Source organism: Agelaius tricolor, unplaced genomic scaffold (assembly GCF_023055355.1).
Source record: "Agelaius tricolor isolate 1412-34295 unplaced genomic scaffold, bAgeTri1.0.p SCAF_31, whole genome shotgun sequence".
NCBI classification, from domain to species: domain Eukaryota; kingdom Metazoa; phylum Chordata; class Aves; order Passeriformes; family Icteridae; genus Agelaius; species Agelaius tricolor.
In genome coordinates this window covers 6198537-6220969 of record NW_027269291.1, presented here as the reverse complement: position 1 = coordinate 6220969, position 22433 = coordinate 6198537, and the positions used below count along the sequence as shown (strand labels likewise).

The 22433-nt window shown below is 53.4% G+C and overlaps 1 protein-coding gene across 1 annotated transcript; it reads right to left on the bottom strand.

Annotated features, from left to right (window-relative positions):
* Nucleotides 1-974: 974 nt before the first annotated feature.
* ITGB3 (integrin subunit beta 3) lies at nucleotides 975-21964 on the bottom strand. The gene is made up of 15 exons (XM_071450976.1): nucleotides 21630-21964; nucleotides 16540-16625; nucleotides 12217-12409; nucleotides 10060-10312; nucleotides 9191-9353; nucleotides 8444-8605; nucleotides 8193-8288; nucleotides 7938-8027; nucleotides 7428-7562; nucleotides 6356-6785; nucleotides 3957-4179; nucleotides 3579-3679; nucleotides 3338-3457; nucleotides 2165-2331; nucleotides 975-1312 (listed from the first exon to the last, which is right to left on the bottom strand). The coding sequence occupies exons 1-15, from the start codon at nucleotides 21685-21687 to the stop codon at nucleotides 1244-1246; spliced, it is 2346 nt and encodes a 781-aa protein (XP_071307077.1). The 5' UTR covers nucleotides 21688-21964; the 3' UTR covers nucleotides 975-1243.
* Between the last annotated feature and the right edge of the window lie 469 nt (nucleotides 21965-22433).

Genomic DNA, 22433 nt, shown 5'->3' with positions numbered 1-22433 from the left:
TATTATTTTTATTTTTGTCATGTGAATCACTGGAACTCTGATGCTGCCCATCCATCCCTGGCCCCCCTCCAGGGCTCAGCCCCAGATCCCACCCAGCACCAACTGCTGCCCCTGCTCCCACACTGCTGGGACAGGCCAGCCAGGGAACAGGGACATAGGGCCACCACCAGCTCAGCCAACACACTGCTGGGGCCAACCCCACAATGGGAGCAAGGTCACTGTTGCTTTTTGGGGCAATTGAGGGGAATTGAGCCATGTGCTCTGGCAGGGCAGGGACCAGGCAGCAGCACTGTTACAGCCCAGCACTGCCCCTGGGACAGTTCTTTGTTTTCCTCCACAGGAACACACAGCCCCAGGCAGCAGGACATAGCCTGACCCCTGCCTGCTCTTCTGGAACCCTGAGCCACACAGAAGTCCAGGGGTGGTGCAGTTACACAGTCCAAAAAACACAGTAAGGGGAGAGAGGTGTCATGACCCTGCTGAAGCAGCTGCTTGCACATCCACGTGTGCTGTGGCATGGGGACAGCAGAGGCAGGCAGGAGGAGCTCAGCACCATCCCAAGGGGCTGAGCCAGGCTGCAGCTGGTACCAGCACAGCTGATGCTACACAGAATTGGCAGTGAATGCATTGGAGGGAGGGCACTGCTATGCGGAGCACAGCTATTTACCACCCTGGGTCACAGCAGCACCAGTGACATATGGTTGCAAGAAGAAAGGAGCTGCTGGGCTGCTCGAACAGTGTCCTGAATCCCCAAAGCCAGAGATGGCTCTTGCCTGCTGGCAGCTGCCTTGTCCCAAAGGAGAAGGTCCCTGTGCCCAGAGGGACCGAGACCAGTGCAGAAGGGGACTCCAAGCGGGCAGAACTTCACCAGCACACACTGTGGAGGAGAGCACAGCTCAGCATGTGGTTCAAGCAGTTGCTCCTGAAATGTCTGTGGCCTGATGAGCACCAAAGAGTTCACAGACTGACAGAGATCATCCCATTTCTCTGTGTTCAGTGTATGGGGGGGCTGGTGGCTTTGCGAGCGACCTGCTGAGGTAAGGACCGAGGTTTGCCATGGAAAGCACATCCCTGCAGTTACAGTGGGGTGACAGACAATAGGGGTTGGAGGCAGTCAGGGACTTGTTAAATCACATGCAGTCATTCACACAGGCAGACACAAACAAGCTCTTCTGTAAACTGGGTTCCAGGAGATCCCATGGATCATCAGCTGATCCCATGGCCAGTGCTGGATGTGGCATCCTTACATGTTCCCGCGGTATGTAATGTTGGTGAAGGTAGATGTGGCCTCTTTATATAAAGGGTTATGGGTCTGGGGGAAGAAAGAAGATGAAAAAGAGCATCATCACTTTGTGCTTGGCATCAGCATTTGTTCTGCTTAACATCTGGGGTAACATCTGCTTAACATCTGTCACAGCATGGAGTAGTGGATCCCTATCTCCACCCAAGGCTTTGGATGAGCAGTTTAATGGCTCCCCATAAGGTTTCATGGGGCAGAATAGGGAAAAGCTGCTGTGGAGGAAAGGAGAAGCAGCAGGAGCTCAGGAGGAGAGAGACCTTTTGAAAGAGCCTCCCATCCCATCCCATCCCATCCCATCCCATCCCATCCCATCCCATCCCATCCCATCCCAACCCATCCCATCCCATCCCATCCCACACCATCCCTTCACTTTGTAGGGGGTTAGGAGATGGAGGATAGGTGGGGGACAGGTATCAGTGCTGTCCCAGCCCCCTCCCTTGTGCTCAGGGTTCCTCAGTGCTTTCCAGCATCCTGTGGCAGGAGGGACCTTCTGCCTCACTCACGGGATGGAAACACTGCTGTGAGCAGTGAGTAAGGGGGTCATGCTGCTGACAAGTGCTTTGGATATGCTGGAGGGGGGAAAATAACCTAGGACATCTCCTATCACGTGTGCACAGCCCCTGGGACCACAGCAGGCTCAGGGAAGGGGTATTCTGGCTGGCAGTGTCACCTTGAGTCCTGCCTGGGACACTATCCCAGGCTTTAGAGAGGAATGGGACAAGCTGGCCCTTAAGGACCATGTCACGGGGACAACAGACAGCAGCTGGGCTCTCATGCCAGGAACACTGGGATCTGGATCCCTCAAGGCAGAGGCTGTGGGGTTTTGGGACTCCTGCCCAGCATACCCAATCCACTGCTCCTCACCGTGTCCCACTTGGCCCTGGCCTTCTCCTCCTCGAAATGGGCGAACTCACGGCGGTCGTGGATGGTGATGAGGAGCTTCCATATGAGCAGAGCAGCAAGGCCGATGAGCAGGATGGCACCTGTCACTGAGAGCAGGACCACCAGGACGTCTGGCCCCTTTGGACAGTCTGGAGCAGAGAGGAAGGCAGGGTTGCGGGGAGCTCAGCAGACCCAGGGCAACTTCAGGCAGCTCTGGGGCTACCTAGCCATGTGTACATGGAGCTCCTTTAGTCTCAGGAGGGCATCATCCTCCTCTGCCAGCAAGCAGGAGCCTCTACCCTGAGCACAGCAGGCTCTGTGAAGGAGGATCCCATCCATGGGGCACCTGTGCCAAAGTACTTGAGCACCTGTCTGTAGGGTGGGGGTCTGCACCCAAGCCTGGAGCTAGACCAGGGGCATCACAGGTCCCACCTGCAGTGGGGGATGACACCAGAGACCAAGTCCTTGTGCTTGTGAAGTTTGCCCAAAACCACCAGCCCACTGACACCCCCCCAGCCTCTGGCTGTGTGTCAACACTGAATTGGCAAATGGGGGCAGAGAGATCCAGTGTGAGCCTCCGCAGCTCCTGCTCCCCCTGCACAGTGCCCCGGGCCATGTGGCCACCCCAGTCTTCGCCCTGCCTCTCCTCTCCCATCTGGCTGTGGGGCTGGGAAGTGTGGGCTGTACCCTGCCCATAGCAGACAGCTGCTGTGAGAGCTGTTGGCTGCCTTCATGGGCCTGCTTCTGAAGGATCTGCAGCCACACAGCCCCAGGCTCAGCTGAGGTCAGTGGAGACCCCGGGGCTGCTGGTGGGAGCCTCCTCTTATCTGCTTCCCAAGAAAAATCACCCCCACAAAGTCAAACACAGGATGAGGGCGGTGGGAAGGTTGAGCCCCCATCCTTGGTCTCAATGAGGGGATGAAATAACTTAGGAAATGTGATACCTGAGAGGCAGGAAATCATGGCCCACTGGCACTGAGCAGGGGACAAAGAAGTTCTTTAATCCCTCTCAGCCCCCAGCCATGGTGCCCCATGAGCCTGGCTGGAGTGGGAGGTACAAAGGGAACTCAACATTCCCCCCCGCCCCTGTCAGCACAGAAACCCGGCACAGCACATTCTGCAGTCCCCAGCCTAAGCATGGCAGCTGGGTCTTACCAGGCTCCTCGATGACATAGAGGATGGACTTGCCACTGGAGTCCTCGTAGTACTGGAACCTCATCACACAGTCATTCTCATCCTTATAGGTGCAGTTCACAGCATCCTTGCCCCTGTCACCTGCCAGAGGGAGAGGCTCAGAGTCCCCATGCTGAGGGGTGCATACACAGAGGGAAAGCATGTGGCATATGCAGCCCCCTGGATTTCCACATATTAGGACAGGGGTTGGGTCTCCTCTTACTCAGTTCATGCACCGTCTCAATGTCGTCACGGCACATGCGGCTGCAGGACTGCTGCTCCACTAGCTTTCCCCGCTCAAACTTCTTGCATTCCACACAATCCCTGTGGAAGAGGAGGGAGGTTCCATGAGCTTTTCCAGGCTCTCCTCAGGCAACTGTCACACCTTTCAGTTTCAGGTTGTGGAAATCACAGCAGTCCCAACCCTACTGGGCTGCAGATAGTGAGAGCTCCTGCCACCAGTGCTGCAAGCTCCATGATGGAATATGACCCTTCTCAGCTCTCTGCCAGCTCCCCTGAATTCCACTGAATATGACCTATCCCAGCTCTCTGCCAACCCACAATGAGGTATGACCTGTCCCAGCCCTCTGCTCTTTCTCACTTTTTGATGGTGCAGGCATCCGGGCAGGTGGGGCACTTCTCGCAGGTGTCTCCGTAGGAGCCAGGCTGGGTGCACTCGCAGCGGCCACACACGCAGGAGCCGTGGCCGCTGCACACCAGCCCATTGCTGGACATGCAGGTGTCAGTGCGCGTGGTGCAGTTGCAGTAGTCTCCCGTCCAGTCTGAGTTGCACACACAATCCCCACAGCTGCACTGCCCATGGCCTGGGGACAACCAAAAGGCATCAGAACTCTAAGTATCTCCACAGAGCCTGTTAGCAATTCGCCATATGGATGCGTATGACCCAGAGGTGCAACTCATCCTCTGTGGGCACTGCAAGGCAGACCGGCCACCTAGGACAACTCCTTTGCACTGTCCTTGGGGTGGGACACTGCAAGGTGTGAGAAGCTGACACCAAACCCAGACCTTCGCCATGTGCCCAACACTCCTCTTATCCCACCCAAGCAAGAACAAACTCCCACATTTCAGGCTGAGCTGCCCCAGCTCCAGCAGCAGCAACTGGAGATGCTCTATCAGATCTGTCTCTGAGCAAGTCAAGTTCTTTCTGTGGCTTTTCATTTCAGATTGAATCAGGACATCTGGTCAAAGCCCCCAAGTCTGACTCCTTTCTCAGGCCTGGACCAGACAGGGAAAGCTGACTGCTGGGAAAAGCCCAACACACGTTCACTGAGACTGGTTTAGTCAGACAGACAGACAGGCATGCTCAAATCCTGCCAAACCCTGGAGCTATTTGGATTGTGGTTTATTTCAGCTCAAAGACGAGACACAGCAAGTGGTGGAAACACTGTGGACCTGCAGGCGCTGACCTGTCCTGAGCCCTGAGCACAGTGGGAGGGACACGTTGGGAATGCTGCTCCCGGCGGGGGATCAGCTGGGCACTGTCCCAGCCATGCCCTTGGAGGCACCAGTATGTGAAATAAATGTATAACCCCATTAATGAGGAACTAGGGCTGAGTCACAGGAAAATAGTGCCACACTGGGTGACAAGGCATGGAAACAGACGGGTAGGCTGGGGAGAAGTGGCTCAACGGGGTCAGAGAGTTCAGGTTAATTAACAGCCCACCCTGGCCAGGAGCAGCTCTTCATCATTGCCCTTCCTCCACCCTGGGGACCTGCAGCCCCTGTTCAAACAGGAACAGGCTCCTTGAGGACACTGACTACTCAGGGTGGGGGAAACCCAGCGTTTCCACCTCCTTTATCAGCAGGCTGTTAAGATAAAGGATCAGTCTGAGCAGCACAGAGGCAGTGTGAGCCATGAAGTTGGCCTGAGGGGCAGGTGGGATATCAAAAACTCAATTTGGGGACATCAGGGAGGGGAGCAAGAATCGAGCGTCATCTGGCCCCAGGTTTCACCTCATCCAAGCTGGGCTCCAGGAGTGGAATCAGCTTTGGCCACTGATATTTTCCTGGGGATTTTTGGGATTTCAGCAGGGAAGTGGTGTCTTTTTCTGGCACTCTGTTAGCAGCCACCTATCCTGGGCTTACAGAGGGAGGCTAGGGTTAGGAATGGGAGTGGCTACCCCTCTCCCATTCCCCCCTTAAATCAGTTTTGGGGTGCTTTGCTCCTGGAGACGATGTGCCACAGTTTCATGCCTCATTCCTACGCAATGTCATCTCTCTCACATCCCTTAAATACATGAGATGGGCAGAGCACTGCAATTCACTCAGACCTTCAGTGTTTACTGGAGATGTGGGTGGAAGGAACCTTAAATGAAGGTTCCTGGTGGGTAAGAGGCCCTGGCATATCAGGACATTTGGAACTGCTGTTGGGATGGGGTTTCTGTAGGAGGGCTTCTTCCCTGGGAGAAGAACCAGAGAACCCAAGGACCTGGTCCTCTCTTCCCAGTACTGAGAGCAGCTGGACTGGAGAGGGGGAGTCTGGGAGCATGTGGCAGAGATGAATATTAAGGAGGGGAGATGTTGTAAGGCCAGCAAGGAAGGAGGATTTACTTCCCCCACTTTTGCCACTATGAAGTCTTCCAGAACTGGGTGGAGCATAAAACCCACCTCTCCCCACCCTTCCCCCTCCACCCTAGCGTTTCCTCCTGCAGAGCAGTACATCTGATGTGTTTGAGATGTATGGTTCAAGCAAGTTCCCTGCTCTGTACACCCCAGAGCTGCTTCGCTTGGTCCCCACTAAGCCTCCTTTTTAACCTTCTAGCCCATCCCCACTCCCAGCTCTCAGGAACAGGAGGTGGTAACAGTGGCCAAAAAGGTAGTAATTCCCCTTGCATCACTTCAGACCAGGGCTGGTGCAGGGAAAGTCATGGCTGAACAAGTCAAAGGTGGGGACAACTCACAGGACAAGCCCCAAAATGACTGGTGTCTCCCTTGCCCAGGATCTCAGGCAGCCTAAACAGCCCCAAGCCCAGCACTCACCCGAGCACATCTGGCCCTTGAAGCGAACACAGGAAAAGTCGTCACACTCGCAGTACTTGCCCGTCACCTTCCCAAAGTCGCTGCTGTGGCACACGCACTGCCCGCAGATGCACTCGCCACGCTGGCTGCACAGGGGCTGGCCTGGCCAGGGGCTGCAGTTGTCCTGCTGGGAGGGGTTGTACTCCTCCTCCGAGCACTCGCAGTGGGAGCCCAGGCGCCCGGGGTTGCAGCGGCACACGCCGCACTCCAGAGTGCCATTGCCATGGCTGCAGGACGGGCTGTTGCTCTCGGCGTGGCTCTCACAGGAGCACTCGCAGTCGAAGTTCACCACCACCGTCAGGCTGTCCTTGAAGCCCACAGGTTTGATGGTGAAGGATTTCTGCTGCTTCTGGGGGCAGCCCCGCACTTTGGCCTCGATACTGAAGCTCACCTGGAGGGCAAAGATGTGTCTGGATGTCAGTACCTGCTCCAGTCCATGCTCCTGCTTAAGGAGCTCAGAAATGGGAGCCACCAGGTCTCTTTGGGCTCATCAAAGTTTATCAAAGCTGTCCCAGCACAATGTGGGCTAGATAATGTGCTTGCCACAGTAACCAGGAAAATTTTAGGTTCAATATTAGGAAAAATTTCTTCACTGAGAGGTTTGTCCGGCTCTGGCACCGGCTGTGCAGGGAAGAAGTAGAATCACTGTCCCTGGAAGTGTCCAAAAACCTGTAGATATGGTGCTCAGGGACATGGTTTAGTGTTGGACCTGTCAGAGATCAGTTAGTGGTTGGACTTGATGGTCTTAGAGGGCTTTTCCAACCCAAATGATTCCATGTTCGCATGCCCTGTGGGCAGCAGCTCAGGCTGAGCTAGAGAGATCGGAGTTTGCATCCAGCAGATTCAAAAAAGCATTCTCCTCCTTGCACCCACCCTGCTGGACCTCTCTCTCTCTCTAGTGCTGAGATTCCAGGGTCCGTGTCACCTGGGAGGTCATTGGACAAGCAGATGGTGCTGGTGCAGAGCAACAGATGACCTGGCAGTGCTGCTACATAGAGGGGAGAAAAGCCAAGCCCATGAGTGGGATCCTCACCGTGTCCCCGATCTTGAGCCCCATGCAGGACTTGAGCCCAGGGATGACCTCGTTGTTGAGGCAGGTGGCATTGAAGGTCAGGGACAGCTCTTCAGGGAGGTCACGCACCTCCAGCTCCACTTTGGAGCGGATTTTCTAGGGAAGGAGAGAGGACTGATGAAGACACAGCACAGGCTGGGCAGGGCTTAGCCCTGGTGGGGTCCTCCCCTGCCCCCAGCACCACAGTGATGCTCCCATGCACATGGGAAAGGAGCCAAGTGCCCCAGTCTTTCTCAAGCCTCAGCTATGTCATTCTCTACGGGGAAAAGTTTTCAAGACAGGAAAGGACAGGCAGTGAACACAGTGATCTCCCACACTTGCACACATGGGTGGAAGCAGACAGTCACAGCTGTTCCAAGGAGGATGCTTGGGACTGGGGGAACTGACAAATCTGTGGGTTGTTGGCAGTGGGAGCAGTGGCTGTTTTGTTATGAAGAGTGCTGTTGTGGGGCCATCACACTGCACACTCACCCCATATGAGTCCACTATGAGCTGCAGGACGTTGCTGGAGTCTCTGGACAAGGTGCCCACGGTTGTGCCTGGGATCAGCTCACTGTAGTTCTGTAGGAGTATCATAAACAAGGTCTGTTTGTTATGGGTAAATGTGCCATGGCTCAGAGAAACCCTGTCTGGGAACATGGGAGCTTTGATAGGACAGACCACCAAGCCATGTCCAGCCATCCGTTGTCCACCAGACCCCCAGAAGGGTGGCTTTGCAGCTGGTACCTGGTAGAGGCCAACAACTGTATCTGTTACAGCAAAGATCAAGTTGATGTTCTTCTGTGAGAGTTTCTCAGTCATCAGGCCCAGAGAGGGATAGTCCTGGGGAAGAGGAGAGCTATAGCCTAGGAACATGTACACCCTCCCACCTTGGTCCCCATCATGCTCTCCAACCATGGCTGAAACACCTTTCCCATCCCATGGGGACCCAACAGGTGCTCTGGGCTCCACAACCCCATGCCTGGGTCAGGCTTTACCAGTGTGGTGGTGGCAGAGTAGAAATTATCCTTGTCGATGTGGCACTGGGCATCATTGGGCTGCACGATGCCAGCCAGCCGCCCGTCCAGTGCAATGTGGGTCTTCGCATCCGTGGTGAAGACGAGCAGATGGGAAGCATCATTCCTCCAGCCAATTTTTTCCTGCAGTGAAAGGCAGCTCCCAGTCATGTGTCAGCACATGCTGAGGGCAGCCCCATGTGCCAGCACTCCACTGCTGCCTTTGTGCCAGGGGGTCACAGCTTGGCTGTAGAAACCAACCTCTGCACAGGAAACCAAGGCAATTGCTCTCGCAGGGAAGTGCTGTGGGAGTGTGGAGTCTGGAAGGGGGCCATGGGCTGCTTGTAGGTGAAAGATGAGTTTAATTGGTTAGAGTGTTAATCACCATGGTTAATGACTCAGGGATGCAAGATCTCCAGCAAAACCAAGGTGAAGGCATAGGAAGTGTTGTCCCTTCTGGACTGGTCACTGCAGGGCTGACATGGGATTGTTCTCGAGCACCTGCTTTGCTCCTCTCCCCTACCGTGATCTCATGAGAGTCCTTCTCTTCCCTTGACTATTGGTCTGGAAATGTCTCACTTGAATGTTCACCCTCTCCAGAAATCAGTCATACAACAACTCAACAAGGCTTATGATCATGTCTGGGAAGGATTGATTGGTCCCTGCCAATCCACCTGGCCCAGCCTGGTGATCCTGCCCTGACGCCAGCCAGGCCTTCCTGCCCCTTACATCGCACACGGTGGCCTGGATGATGGCATCGAAGCCGCCCTCAGGAGCATCGCGGTTCCGGGAGACGCTCTGCTTCCGCACCTCCTCGTTGAAGCGAGTCACCTCATCCGTGAGCGACAGGACGTGTTTGTACCCAAACATGGGCAGGCAGGTTTCCCCGATCCTGTAGGAGGAGAGCGCTCAGGGCACAGGGCTCATCAGGCTCTTCCAGCTCCCATCCCTGCCCTACAGCCATCCCAATATCCCATGGTCCTGCCCAGGATGTGCTGGAGGGACCCAATGCTCCCCAAGAGCCTGAGGCTGGTGAAGGACCTTTTAAATAAAATTAATGTTGTAGAGATGCTGGGCTCAGGTCAGCCCCCAGCCTCAGTCCTGCTGGGATTTTTAGGAGTCATTTTCTTCCAGCCTCAACATTTCTTTTGAAAACATGATGCAAATTTTTTCCCTCAAGAGCTTTCCCTTGATAATGATATTTCTAATTTAGACCTGCTCTTCCTCCCTGTGTCAGCAGAACAGATAGCACTGAGGTTTGAACCCTGTCCAGAATCAGGCACCCACTTTCTCCACTCCCCTCTTTTCCTCCCAGGCTCAACGTCACTTTTCTGCCTACCCCGCTCCTAGTAGCACAGAGGAACAGGGAATGGGGATGAATTCAGTTCCTAATACTTCTGCCATTCCTTCTTCCTCACACTCTTTCCCTGTTCCAGCCTGTTGTCCTTCCTTTGGGAGACAACCTTTCAAGAACCTCTCAAACACAGGTCTTTTCTATGAGCTTCAGTTCTTCACCAACTCATGTGGATTTCCAGCCACATTGCAGTGGTGTCCCATCAACTTCTGGCCCTTACAGGACTCCCTCAACCTGGACTTACTCATAGCAAGGGTTCTTGATGGCTTCTGGAGGAGATATGTACATGTAGGGGGAAATGGGTTTGTCCACAAAGGCCCCAAAGCCGATGCGTAGGTTGCTGGTGAGCTTACGCATCTCACTGGCCAGTTTTGTGCCCAGGTTCTGGATGTTCCTCAGATCATCCTTCATTGAGTTAGACAGGTCCATGAGGTAGTAGATGTCCACAGGGTAATCTTCCACTTGACGCACTTGGACGTGAAAGACCTGGGAGTCATCTGCAAAATGACAGGGCAGTAGAGTGAGATCTCGTCTCCTGGAAGGGGGAGGGGGGCTCACCACAGGATTAAGGGGGAGGGGTCAGCAGGAACCCAAGGGGATGGTTAAAGCTTTTAGGAGGAGAACATTACCCTTAGACAGAGGAGCAAAGCCCTTAGTCAGGTGCTTGCATAGGAGATGCGCTGTGTACCCCCTGGAAGTGTCCGAGGCCAGGTTGGATTGAACTTGGAGCAACCTGGGATAGTGGAAAGTGTCCCTGCCCATGGCAGGAAGTGGAACAGCATTGTCTTCAAGGTTCCTTCCAACCCCAAAACTGTTCTGGAATTCTATGGCAGATGGGGGTTATGCCTCCTGTTCTCCTAAACTCTCAGTGCTGGGACATGAGCAGATCTTCCTGTCCAGGGCTGACCTCTCAAGATATCCTACAGGAACAGCTGGATGGAGTGAGGGAAATCCCCAGTGTGTGGGCAGCAGGTCTTAAAGGGATCACAAGGAAGGCTGCAAGACTTCTTCGGACTTCTCTGAGCTTCCAAGGACTCTGATAATTTTCTGCTCCCTCCCCCATCCCCGTTCCTTTCCTCTCCTCTTGGCTCTCCCAGCCCCTTCTGAGAAAATTTTGGTGAAACATTTTCCATTGAAACAAAAACCTCCTTAGAAAGGACCTTCTGGGAAACATCCCAGTTTTGATGACTTCTGCACATATATTAAAAAAAAGCTGAAAACGCTTAGGGTTGACGTTTTCTTTCTTCCTTTTTAAGAGACACAGGTCCTTTCTTCTGATCTTTGAAATGGTTTCTTTGAAACATAACCCAGGGCACAGCTGAAGCCTTGTCAGAACACCTCACATGTTGAGAAGAAAAGGCCTTAACTGAGCTTAAATTATTATTGTTTTCATATTTCTGTCTAAATCTGCATGCCATGTTCTTTCAGGATGAAGAAAGTTTCAAAATTTATGACAGCCCGAAATGCTCCATCCCCTCTCCAGCTGTGCTGGGAGCCAGGGGTCCCATTTTTGTGCTTAGAAAGCAGCTGTTTGTCCTCATTGAGCTGAAACCATGAGGATTCTGAGCTTGTGGAACATGAGCTGTGACCTGTCCTGCTTGTATCCTTTGTGATTTGGTATTGGTTCATGAGTCAAGGCAGACAACTTATGCCAAACCTTCTTGGTTCAGCAGAGATGGTATCAAGCTGGGGATCTCTCCTCTTTATTCCAAGGAACAGGGATTTACAGCACTCAGAGCAGCATACTCACCTTCCTCCTGACAACAACCTCTAGAGCTAGAGAACAAGGGCCACTTAGAAGCTCCATGTCCCAATTGTGTGGGGATTCCTCTGCTTGCTGTCCTTCCAATGGGGCAGGACTCCTCCTGCCCATGCCCAAGGATGTGCACAGAGGCCATGTGCCCTATAGCTTTGCCTCCTGCCTGGCATCCTTGAAACTCCCGGATGCTGGCAAAGGACCAGAGCAGTTAATTTGCTCCAGCCTGCCTGGCTGAGCAGAGCCTGGGATATTACAGGGATCTGGTGGCAGCCCAACCCTGATAGCTGCTCTGCAGCTTGTTAGATATGAGCTGACTTCCACTCAGGCATTCTGAGCACAGAAGCAGTGCCTCAGGTCTGAACAGCTTTATAAAATACCCCATGTGTTGTTTAAGTCACATCCTATCCTGCCCCTCAAATACCTCAGGACTGAGATAAGAGAAAAAACACAGCTATCAGAGAGCTCAGCTGCCCACCAGAGATGTTCTGGAGGATTCTGTGCTGCCGGCAGCCTGGCCTTGTCCCTGAAGGACATGAGACCACCCTGGCCAGTGAGGCAGAGTGATGGCTCACACAGTGCCTGAGCCCTTTGGGTCATTCCCACTGCATGTCCCCCTTCCTACATCAGTCTGCGGGCTCTTACCTGGCCGCAGGTTTAGCTGTATTCTCTGGGGGCTCATCTGGGTGGTGGTGGACCCCCCCGAGCCCTTGTTGCTGAGGGGCCGGTCCTCCAGGATGGTGACGCTGCTGCTGGGGGACTCGATGTGGTCCTGCCTGCAGCCGTTGAGCAGGAGGTTGGTACGCAGGTCACAGCGCGGGGTCGACTGTGCCCAGACCTGTGGGGGAGGGACACAGTCAGGAGCCTCCCAGGACTATGGTGGGAGAAGGAGAAAGGCCCCCACCTTTTCCTGGGAGAACCCCTGACTCCAGAAAAGGATCAAAGGCTTCTTGGGGTATACAGTCTCTTGCCTGAGGAAGGCGGCAGACAGAGGGGATTTGGGATCAGCAACTCCTGCTGGAGCAACTCCTGCAGGAGCCCATCAGCCCTTGCCAAGGAATGATGGATAACACATCCCTGCCAACCTCCTCCTGACTCCTAGCAGCTGGAGCCTTAGGTCTGGGTTTTGGCAGAGCTTAAAGGAAATCCTGTCTCTCTGGGATGGCTAGAGGAGGGTGTGGCAGGATGTGAACATGGCAAGCTGGGTAGAGGCAGTGTGGGACTTTTAAAATTATTTATTACTTTGACAAAAGACAAATCACCTTTCCCCCCATTTTTCCAACATGGGCCCTTAGAAATCCTGCCATGAGCAAGAAGTGTGTCCACTGTGGGTGAGCTCATTGCACAGAGCAGTGCTCAGTTCCTGTCTGGAAGTGGATCAGACTTATCTCCAGCTCTCCAGCTTCCTAATGGATGGAGCCGACTGGGGAAAGGAGCACCAAAAAAGGAATGAAAGAGTCCAAAGGCACTGGGGCTGTGGGAAAAGCCTTGAAGAGCCTGTCAGGGGTAGGAAGCACAAAGTGTGGAGTCACGGTGAGCTCCAGCCTTGTCCCTCCTTTCCTAGAAAGCTTCTGGTTCCTTGTTCTTATCACAGAACATTCAGGAGGGTTCCTACTCCTTTGGTTGCTTATGAAGACAAATATAGGAAGAATTTCTCTCCCAGCCCAACACTGCTGTGATCAGCTGCCTCATGTTCCTGCTCAGGGAGCACCCACCCTCCCCTCCAAAGGGATTCTTTATCTCCCTCCCTCAGCCCAAATCTTTCTGTATTAGAGTCCTCCAGCAGAGGACCACCACAGCCTCTTCCTGCAGCAAAGGGAGGTGGCACAAGTCCTGGTGGGGCTGGTTCAGTGCCCTCCCTGCTCCTGGAATGCTGGAATCCAGTGCTGAGCTTTCTAATGCTAGAGAAGTTCCTGTGCAGGATATCAACTGCCATGAACTCTGTTCAGGCTGGTTGAACCCAGGGATGAATTTGTATGTTTTATGCAAACAAGTAGAAAAACACAAATGGTGTCAGGAGGCCCTGGCTGGCCCACAGCCCTCTGGAAACTGTGGCCAAGCAATAGCCAAAAAATACATCAGCAGGCGTGTTCCTACCCTGCTCCGCCTGGGCAGTGTGCTGACAGAGAGGAGGACAAGTCATCCCTCCAAATTAGCTCCCTCAAACCCACCCACCCAGCCATAAGCTTACTCCACAGGGCTCCCTGCTGTGGGAAGGGGTAGCTAGTTCACTCCAGATCCCATCAATCACCATGTACATTCCTGTCCCAGTCAGGGAAATCACTGGAAAAATATGTGGACGAAAAGCATGCTGGGCAGGTGGGTTTTAACCATGGTACTCAGTGATACCTGAAGATTGTAGGGAGCTCCCAGGACCTAAGAGGCCTCATGGCACCTTATGGGATTAGCAGCATCATTCCTGCTGTGAGATTTCCATGGAGAGTGTTTAACCCCAGGGCTGCATCCTTCCCCTTTCTTTGGAGTCCTAAATACAGTGACTGACTGAAGACTTACAGGAGCCTCTCCAACAACAAAAGCTACCACAAAAGTGGGACATTTGGCTACAAGGCCCTGGCAGCCCCCAGTCTGTTTTTGACCCTGGGCTCTGTCACTTTGCCGACGCAACAACTGGGGCACAGCCCTAGTTAGGAGTGACCTGGAGACAGCCCAAGCTTGCTGGTGACAAGCTCACAGCACAGGGATTTCATCCATGAGAAACCCATTCCCTGTCAGCACAGCCCTGATGGCACCAGCTCCCTACAGGGAGATGTGTGCACCCTCTCTGTCCCAGCCATCCCACAGCCCTTCCCAGAGATGCTCGCCAGCTCTCCCTGCCCTGTCCCACTGCAGAGCGGACATCTGCTCACACTCCCTTCAGAATGGGAAACCTGATTATTTTATCCCAATCACTGCCTCCAGAGCTGATTAGTGAGGGCAGGGTCAGGCAGGGCTCTGGCAGAGCCAGTTCCATCCCTGAGCTCCCAGGCGGGAAGCCTGTGGGAATTTGCATATTCCCCAGGGCATCTCTGTTTTCATCTCGGACACAACCACATGCAGCATCAGCTTCTCTGCAGAACAGCTCTTGGGAGCACTCAGAGCACAGACACCTCCACAAATTAAGCTAAAACCTTCCATCAGCTTCTCTGAAATCCAAATCTGGTCCAGTCTAGCCTCCAAGAGACCCAGAGTGGGTGACATTTTGGGTGGGTGAGACCCTGAAGGATCTGCCACAATAATCTCCAAAGGCACTTTAGAGATTTGTCTCAGTGTTACAGCTTGGCTGGCTTTTTCCAAAAAAGCAGATGAGAACATCTATTTGTTGGTAAGAGTGGTCAAGGTTTTTGAAAAATAAATAAAACTCAACTCTGCTCTGCATCAATGCTCGGCGGGGTCAGTGACCACAAGAAACCACAATGAAATGCTTCTCCAATCCAAACCCAGGACGGAGCAGGAGTAAACCATCACCACATGCTCCTTGGGAAGGCAGTGTGAGTGGAAAAGGGCTGTAGTGGGAGCAGAACGAGCACAAATATGGGCACTGTCCCTTTAAAAACTGGGGTGGGGGGTGGGTGCGCAGTATCAGAACCCTCCCCCACCCTAGGGAAATTAAACAAACCCACAGAAAAAACCCTCATTTGCTAAATTAAGACAACGTGGTCCAGATGTTGGAGGCAGAGTTGATGAGCACAGTGCACAGCCCAGCTCTCCGGGGGCTGGGTCTAGCAGCAGGACGGCTCCCTCACTCTTGCCCGGCAGCGCAGCTCAGAGAGGAAATATTTCCTTTTTTGGAAACCTTTGCTGTTCTGGAGGAAAAAAACCCCATCACGGCTCCCTCTGCACCGTCAAGCCACCAGTGCAGACCAGGATCAGCGGGTGGGAAGGAAGAGCTCAGCCCAGCCCAGCCACCATTCCCCTCGAAGGAGGGAATGGAGAGGGAAGCCCTTATCAAGCTGCATGTTTCAGCCACTCCTTGCGGGAGATTAGATGGGCACAAACATCTTTATTCACACCACATGCCAAGCATCAGATCTGATGGGCACAGCAAGCCAGAGGCCTCCCGTCTAGATATGCATTGATCCCAAAGCATTAGACAATTGCTGGCATGATCCAGCAGCCCCAGGTCTTTTCCAAGTCCCAGCGGGCATTATGGGCACAGCTGCAGCTGATATAAATGGGTCTTCAAGGACAGAGAAGGAGAAAGCAAGGAAAGCCTTGAAAGTTTCATCACCTCTCCCCATCCCCATCACCTCCCCTTGGCTCTGCCCTGGGGCTCCTCTCACATCCCCTTGGGAAACTCCCTCCTGGGAAACTCCCTCCTCTTACCCAATGGATTAACCCCCAGGGCAGCATTTTTGGAGGGCAACGTGGCAGATCTGCTTGGCTCTCACCTATCCAAACAGGATGATTTGAGAGCCACAGCTCAGCACTCCCATCCACTTTAGCTTAGTAACCAAAAACAGGCACCTTGTCTTCTCCCCTTATTTCTAATGAAAAAGGCTTTAAACCCAGCCTTTAACTTCCGATGAGTATTTTCAATTCCTCCTTGCAAGCCTTCTAGGCGCCCTTCCCTTTTCACCCCTTCTAGGAATTAGGCTCCTTCAGCCAGTGCTTTACAACAGGTTTCCAAGAAGCAAACGAAAAGTAAACCAAGTTTTTAAATGTACATTATTTGAAAGATAAAGTGAATTCCTAGTGGAAACACCAACATTTCCCAGCCAGCTCAATGTAGCTCCCACCAACACACCCAGATAAGGGGCATATTTTTGGAGCAGGGCAGAAGTAGTGCCCACTGACCAAGTGCCTTGAGCCTGAGGTTCTGAGCCAGGTGCCACCAATGAATCTGTTTAGATACAGGGGGAACAGATGGAGACTGAGCTTGTGGCTGTAACCTACACTTATCCCAAAGGTTCTTCCCTTCCTTTACATCCCTTTCCCTTCTCAGGGCCCTGCTTAGCCCCTAGCTCTTACCTCAGCAGAGCACCAGGCACAGAGGGGACTGACAGCCAGGCACTGCTTGCAGGAGTTCACCCCACGGGTGGTGCAGATGTTGCCCCCTGAAACAGCAAAACAGAGCAATTACAGCCCACAGAACGCAAACTCACATGTGTGCTCAGCCACCAGCTTCTGAGCAACCAGAGCCCCACCAGGGCCCTTCTCTATCCCTTTTCCCACCTGCAAACCCTGGATGTTGCCTCCTTGCTCTCTCCAGCCTGGTATGAGCCTCATCTTGCCCAAGGCTGAGCATCATTCCCTACCCACCAGCTCCTCAACGGGTCCTCTCACGACCCTGCAGCATCACATGGCTGTTGGAGTGAAGCCCCCTGGCAGGGAGTTCATGTATCCTTGCAGAGAGTCCTGCAGACACTTTGGGGCAGCAGGAGTGGAATGGGTGAATTCCCAAGGGTGCACAGTGATACCCATAGCCCTGTCAGCGATTGTCGCCTCTTCCCATCACCTTGATCCAGGGTGTTGTTGACACCTTGAGCAGACACTAAACTCAGTGGCTGGTTTTGGCTCGGCTTCAAATCCAGGGAAACGAGGGGAGTGAAAGGACACAACTCCAGAAATGTGCTGGTGGTGGTTGTCACCTATGTCCCAGGAAAGCCTGGGCTCTGTCAGTGGCTGTGGGGACTCTGGGAGATACCTGCTGCTACCAGTCCTGAAGATCAGAGGCTGGTGAGCCTTTGGGGGAGAATTAAAGGGCCATAAAATGCCTGTGGAGCCCAGGGGCAGGAGGAGCTCCTCTGACACAGACCAGAGTGAGTGGCCCTGCGGTTTCTGCTGCCAACGGCTGGTGTGACAAGTGGCTGGGACAGCACTGCCTGGTGTCACCCTTGGTTCCTCCTCCCTCCTTGGCACAAGCATCTTGGCAGTTTTAGGATTCCCTAGGCAGAGAAAACTGGAGCCAAGTACCCACTTGGCTGGGACACACTGCAGCCTGGGGAGCCTGGGGGATGCTGGCGGGGAGCAGTGGGCACTAGGGCCTCCCCCTCTGCCCTAAGTGCCCCCATGGTTGCCCAGGGCTGTCTGAGCAGTGTCCCACAACCACAGGAAATGGAACACAAAGCAGAAAGAGGAAATGGTGAAACAACATCATCAGATCTTTGAGCAGAACCACAACCACAGCCCCGTGCACTCCTGCCTGCTGGCATGTAGCCAGGGAGTGTACACATGTGTTCACACCTGTGTGAGTCTATTTGAGGGTGGTGTCCCAGGCTGTGCCAGTCCCAGGGGCCAGCGGCTGCTTGGGGATGTGCCCCAGAGCATCCCCATCGTGCCTCTGACACCTGCAGTTCCCACTTGTTCCAGACTAAACTAAAGACTGAGCCCAAGTGCCTTGCTTAGCACCAGTTTTGGGGCGGCACCGATGCCCAGAGCTCTCATCATACCCTGAAATACCTGGCTCCATGTGAGGATGAGACAGATTTTAAATGTAACATTGCCCAGAAGAGTGACAGGTTAGTCTCCAGTGCTTCCTGCACCTCAGCAATGTGCCAGCAGCAGCACTGATCCTTGGGTGGACAGGGCTATGAAGAGGGAGGGCAAAGGGCTCTCTGAAACCAATGACAACACCACCTCCCGTGGCTCTCGCCGGCTCCTGCTGTGTCCATGTGAAATCCCTCCTGCCCTGCCAAGTGCCGGTGGCTGCAGCCAGAGCACGTGCCATGGATTTATTTGTGCTGTGCCCTGCAGCTGGGAGCTAGCTCAGCCTCCGGGAAACAGAGAGGCACTGCCCAGACAGCCCTCAGGGATAAGACAGCCCTGGCAGCTCCAGGTGCTCTGGACTAAATGCTCAGAGCTTCCAACCCCGGGGCCACTTGCCTGAACACAGAAACAGCTTCCAAATCCGCAGGTCCCAGGGGAGCCCTGGTGCTTTGATATGAGCACCAGGATGACAGCCCTTGATTCAGGGATGGGGAGAGGTGCCAAGTACCCACCTGCCACAAGCCAGGGGTATCCCTGCTTTCCACTCTCACATCCTTCGTGTAGTGGCCATGTCTAGCTGCTGGCTTGTAACTGTGGTTGCTCAGCTCTGTTCAGGCAGTTACAGCACTGAGTGCCACCAGCAGCACTCCTGGTCCAGGCTCCTGTTCAATGCCAGTGTGGGTTTTGTCCCCTCATGGTGGGTTTTATCTGGTTTAGTCACCTGGCCCTGCCCCAGCACCCACCTTGCTGGGGAAGGGCAGAGCTGACAAGGCCTCCATGAGGGCTCTGGGACATGAGACTCACCAGTCCAAATCCTTCCTCAAACAGGTTTTCCCTGTGACTTGACCCAGTTCCTCAGCCACTCCCTGCCTCAGTTTCCCCTGAGCAGTGTTAACCCTGGTCTCAATGAGACCAGGTTCCACTAAACTCCATGTGGAGGATTCCAGGGTTATGTCTGCTGGCAGAGCCCCAGGGTGCCTCCTCATGCCATGAAATCTGATCTTGAGGCTAAGGAGCCCCTTGATCTTGAGACTTAGGACCCTCTGAGCTCATCTGCTCCTCACCATTTGGAACAAACTACCTCCTGCGTGTGTGCAGGTCCTGGCCCCAGGTGGTTTCCTTTCCTCTCCTTCTGCTGCCACCCCAAAGCCCAGGGGTCCTTTATCTGGTGTCCCCTCTCTTTGCTGGGGATGTAAATCCAGTCTTCTGGTGGATTTTGGAATGAGGGCCATAGACCTAGGCAGAGCACAGTCATGGCTGGGGAGCTGCACATGGGATCAGGTGGGGCTACAGCTGGGAAGTCCCTGAGTGAGGGATGCTGCCATTACCAAGGCTGTCCTGGGGTCTGATGTCACATCATGCCACTGTGCATTGCTGGTGACTTTGCCTGGAGGGTCTCTGGAGGTCTGTATCTGCTCCCAGACACACATAGCCCTGTGGTCCCTATGGTGTCCATGACCAAGACTTTGCTGGGGATGGAAGACCCTTCCCTTCCTTGGAACAAATCTCCAGCACTGTACAGGGCCATTCTTGGCTGCATTTCCATGGGGCTGGATGGAGCAGAGCCTTGGCAGTTATGACCATCCAAACATGAGGCTGGTCCTGCTGTGAGCAGGCAACTGCACACCCCACCACGGGGAAATGTTCCTTTTTTGGCATTCCCAGCACTGGTTGCATGGCTGGATGCAGGGATGCAGTGTTGGAAGAGTTTCGTGGTAGCAGGGACCTTGTGAAGATGTGGGAACAAAAGCACAGATGGGTGGAAGTGGAGGATGTGGAGGAGGTGGAGGATGTGAAAGATGGGGAGGATGCTGCAGCTGGAGTCCTCTCAGGTTTTGGCCCTGTGAGTGCCTGGCAGTCCTTCCCAAACTTGGACACTACCTGGCTGTGAGCAGGTCAACACCATCCCAGTACAGCCTATACTAACAAATTTTGTGGTTTTTAGATACTTTTTTCCCCATCTTTGGAGCTTTTTTCCCTAGCCATAAAAACTAATAAACCCAAGTACAAAACCTGCATTTTTAAATTATGATAGCAGCTGGTTTCACTCAATGAGCTGATCCTAAAGACTCCAGTTTTTGAAAAAAAAGCAATCCTGAAATACAAGGAAATGGGAGATAAACTGTTCATGATGATGGGAACCACCCACCTGGGGGTGGGCAGAGCTGTGGTCCCAGAGAGTGATGAAAGCAGGGAATCCCAGACTGGTTTGGATTGGAAGTGACCTTAAAGCCCATCCAGTTCCACCCCCTGCCATGAGCAGGAACACTTTCCACTAGACCAGGTTGTTCCAAGCCCCATCCAGCCTGGGATTGAATTTAGGGAATTCAGTGAAATTCCCAGACGTTCCATGTCTCTGAAACACCCCAGATGTCTGTGGCTCAACATCACTCTGTCCTGACTGGAGAAAATTACTCAGTCCCAGTCTGCAATCAGAGTAACCTCCGAGTGGTGCAGGAGCAGCCACACTTTGTTTTCCCCCTTTGCCAAACTGAGCAAGAATGAGCACAGAGAAAACCTGATAAAGACATTTGAGGAAATTTGATAAAGGTACAAACCACATCCTCTCCAGCCTTTCTGTTGACTAAGTGATAAGGACCTGGGCTTTCTTGGCAGATCCCCACCCTACCATTCTGGGGGTGTTTCTTCTTTCAAGCCTCTCCCTTCCTGCCAGCATCTTCCTGGGAATGGGATGCCCCAAACTGAGCACAGGCACCAGAGATATGTGCACAGCCCCAAACTGCAGCTCTATGAACTCAAACTCTTGCAGGGGTTATCCCATGTCCCGTACTAATGGCAGCTCCATCCGGCAGCAGATCAGAGCCTCAGGCTGTTCCTGGGAATTCACTAAAGTCTGGAATTCTTTAGACAGAACAATGTTGCTCCAAACCCCAAGTCTGGCTGTGAAAACAATGTGACCGATTTATAAATCACCATACTGCAGTTTCTAGATTTCCTTTGAGGCCTAGTCACTAGGAACACACCTGGGGAGGAGATAATGCTTTTCCAGGCTTTCCTGTACTTCTGACACTGGAAAACTTTTAAAAAATACAAACTACATTTATCCTGAGATCATATGATGCCAGAAATCAGATTTCTTAAAGAAAAGCATAAAAAAAACCCACGAGAAAAATAACACAGGACAGCAATGTTGACATAAATGTTCCGTCCGTCCGTCCCCCGTCCCCCCCCCCCCCGCCCTTAAAATGTACTGACACAGGAAGGAATTACCTGACGTGATTTCTCCCAGTGAATTTTCTGTTTATAAAGGACGAAGCCCAAGTCACACCCCAGTCCTTGCATTACAAACCAGTAACCAGAGCCAAACACAGAGTAGGTAGATCCAGTAAGATCTACCACATGCAGTAAGAATAACCCACAAAAGTATCCCTTGACCCTATAACATCCCTGAGAAGTTCCTAGTCCCGACCCAGACGAAGCCCAACCGGTCTGAGCGGCGCTTCCTATGTGGGAATGCGCTGCAGCTCAGGCTGCCAGCTCCCCCTCCGGGTGATTTTCCCGTGAAATCACAGACCCTGGGAATGCAGAAAGTACTGGGATTTTTAGAAGTAACAGGCAACATCTTCACTAAATGGCTATAAACAGAGACAGGAGCGACAGAGTAAGCCTACCCCAGCTGCCAGTAGCGCAGAGCAGGAGGATCCCGAGGGTCACGGAGAGTTGATCCATCTTCTCTGAGCCCCGGGCTGGGGGCACTGCTGGGACCGGCCCCTCACGAGTGATGGGCAGCGGCTCGGGAGTAGCTGGAGGCTTTTAGCGGCTGACGCGATGAATCACAGGGCTGGGTGAGTGACACACATGGCGAGCGAGCGGGCGGCCGGAGGAAACTGCTGCCTCGTCACTTCGGAGGCCGGAGTGTCTCCGCCCGGTCTGCGGCCAGCTCCTTATGAAGTTTTCACTCTCTCGGCTTAAACAAGGACCTAATAAACCCTGGCAGCGAGTCCTCCCTCGGCACTGGTGACCTGCAGCCCCGGGGCTCGTAACAGGCTCTTTCCCATAGGCTGTTCCGCCTCGCTTTAATTCCTTACAAAATCTTGCTCACTCCTTCCTTTTATTAACTCTTGAAAGGCAGCTGGTTTTAAACCCCGTTTGAGCTGCTGGAGTTCAAGGATTTAAGGAGAAATAGAGCAAATACACACTAATACGGAAGTGTGGGTTCTCAGCTCCCTCACCAGAGAGGGAATAGCCCTGCAAAAGCAGAGCTGGGAGCTGAGGGAGACCCAGCCAGGAAGCGCACCTGATGGAACCAGCAGTTTGGATATAAACCTGGACATCTCAAAGGGAGGGAAGCTCAGCTTGGGGTCACATAATTTGGACCTGATTTTCTTCTCGCTTGTACTGTTTTTTCCTTTTGTGTCCTCAGGAATTGATTCTGTGCTGAACAAATCCAGGGATTGGGATCTGCGTAGGGACTG